Source organism: Atta colombica, unplaced genomic scaffold (genome assembly GCF_001594045.1).
Source record: "Atta colombica isolate Treedump-2 unplaced genomic scaffold, Acol1.0 scaffold126, whole genome shotgun sequence".
Lineage (NCBI taxonomy): Eukaryota > Metazoa > Arthropoda > Insecta > Hymenoptera > Formicidae > Atta > Atta colombica.
In genome coordinates, this window is record NW_017259213.1 from 7,283,319 (window position 1) to 7,283,813 (window position 495).

At 21.0% G+C, this 495-nt stretch overlaps 1 protein-coding gene across 6 annotated transcripts in view; it reads left to right on the forward strand.

The window, feature by feature from the left end:
* LOC108684163 overlaps positions 1-495 on the forward strand; it is a 48,157-nt gene that overhangs the window by 35,566 nt on the left and 12,096 nt on the right. For all 6 annotated transcript variants that reach the window (XM_018188299.1, XM_018188298.1, XM_018188296.1 and 3 more), the window contains exon 4: positions 355-418. In XM_018188299.1, the coding sequence (XP_018043788.1) occupies positions 355-418 (64 nt within the window). The remainder of the gene's footprint in view (positions 1-354; positions 419-495) is intronic.

Below are 495 nucleotides of genomic sequence, written 5' to 3' on the forward strand. Positions count from 1 at the left end.
ATTTATGATTTTATATTTATGATTTTATTTTTCTAATATCTAAAACGAAGTTTTTTATTTTTAATTATAATTTATAAATTATATATAATGCAACACTTTCGAAAAACAATGTATATAGAAACAAATAAAAAATTTTGTAATCTAGAAAGAATATGATGAAGAATAGCCTATATTGTGTTATAAATAATAAAAATTAAAAAAATTCTTTATTTATTAATTTCGATTTTTTATAAAAATAAAATGACATTCTTTTCTCACTATATTTTCATGCGCGCGCTAAGTTTATATTTTTATTCTTTCTACTAACAATACTTCATTATGAGTATCATCATGTTTGGATTATATATGTTACAGTGTGTGTTACAAAGAGCTGGAAACTGGCGCTTTAATGCTTTCACGCTGGAAACAGTCACAGGTGGTAAGTATAGTGAAAATCATCTATATAAATTTTTACAATATTATTTTTACAATAAAATAACCAATTTTAAATTATAA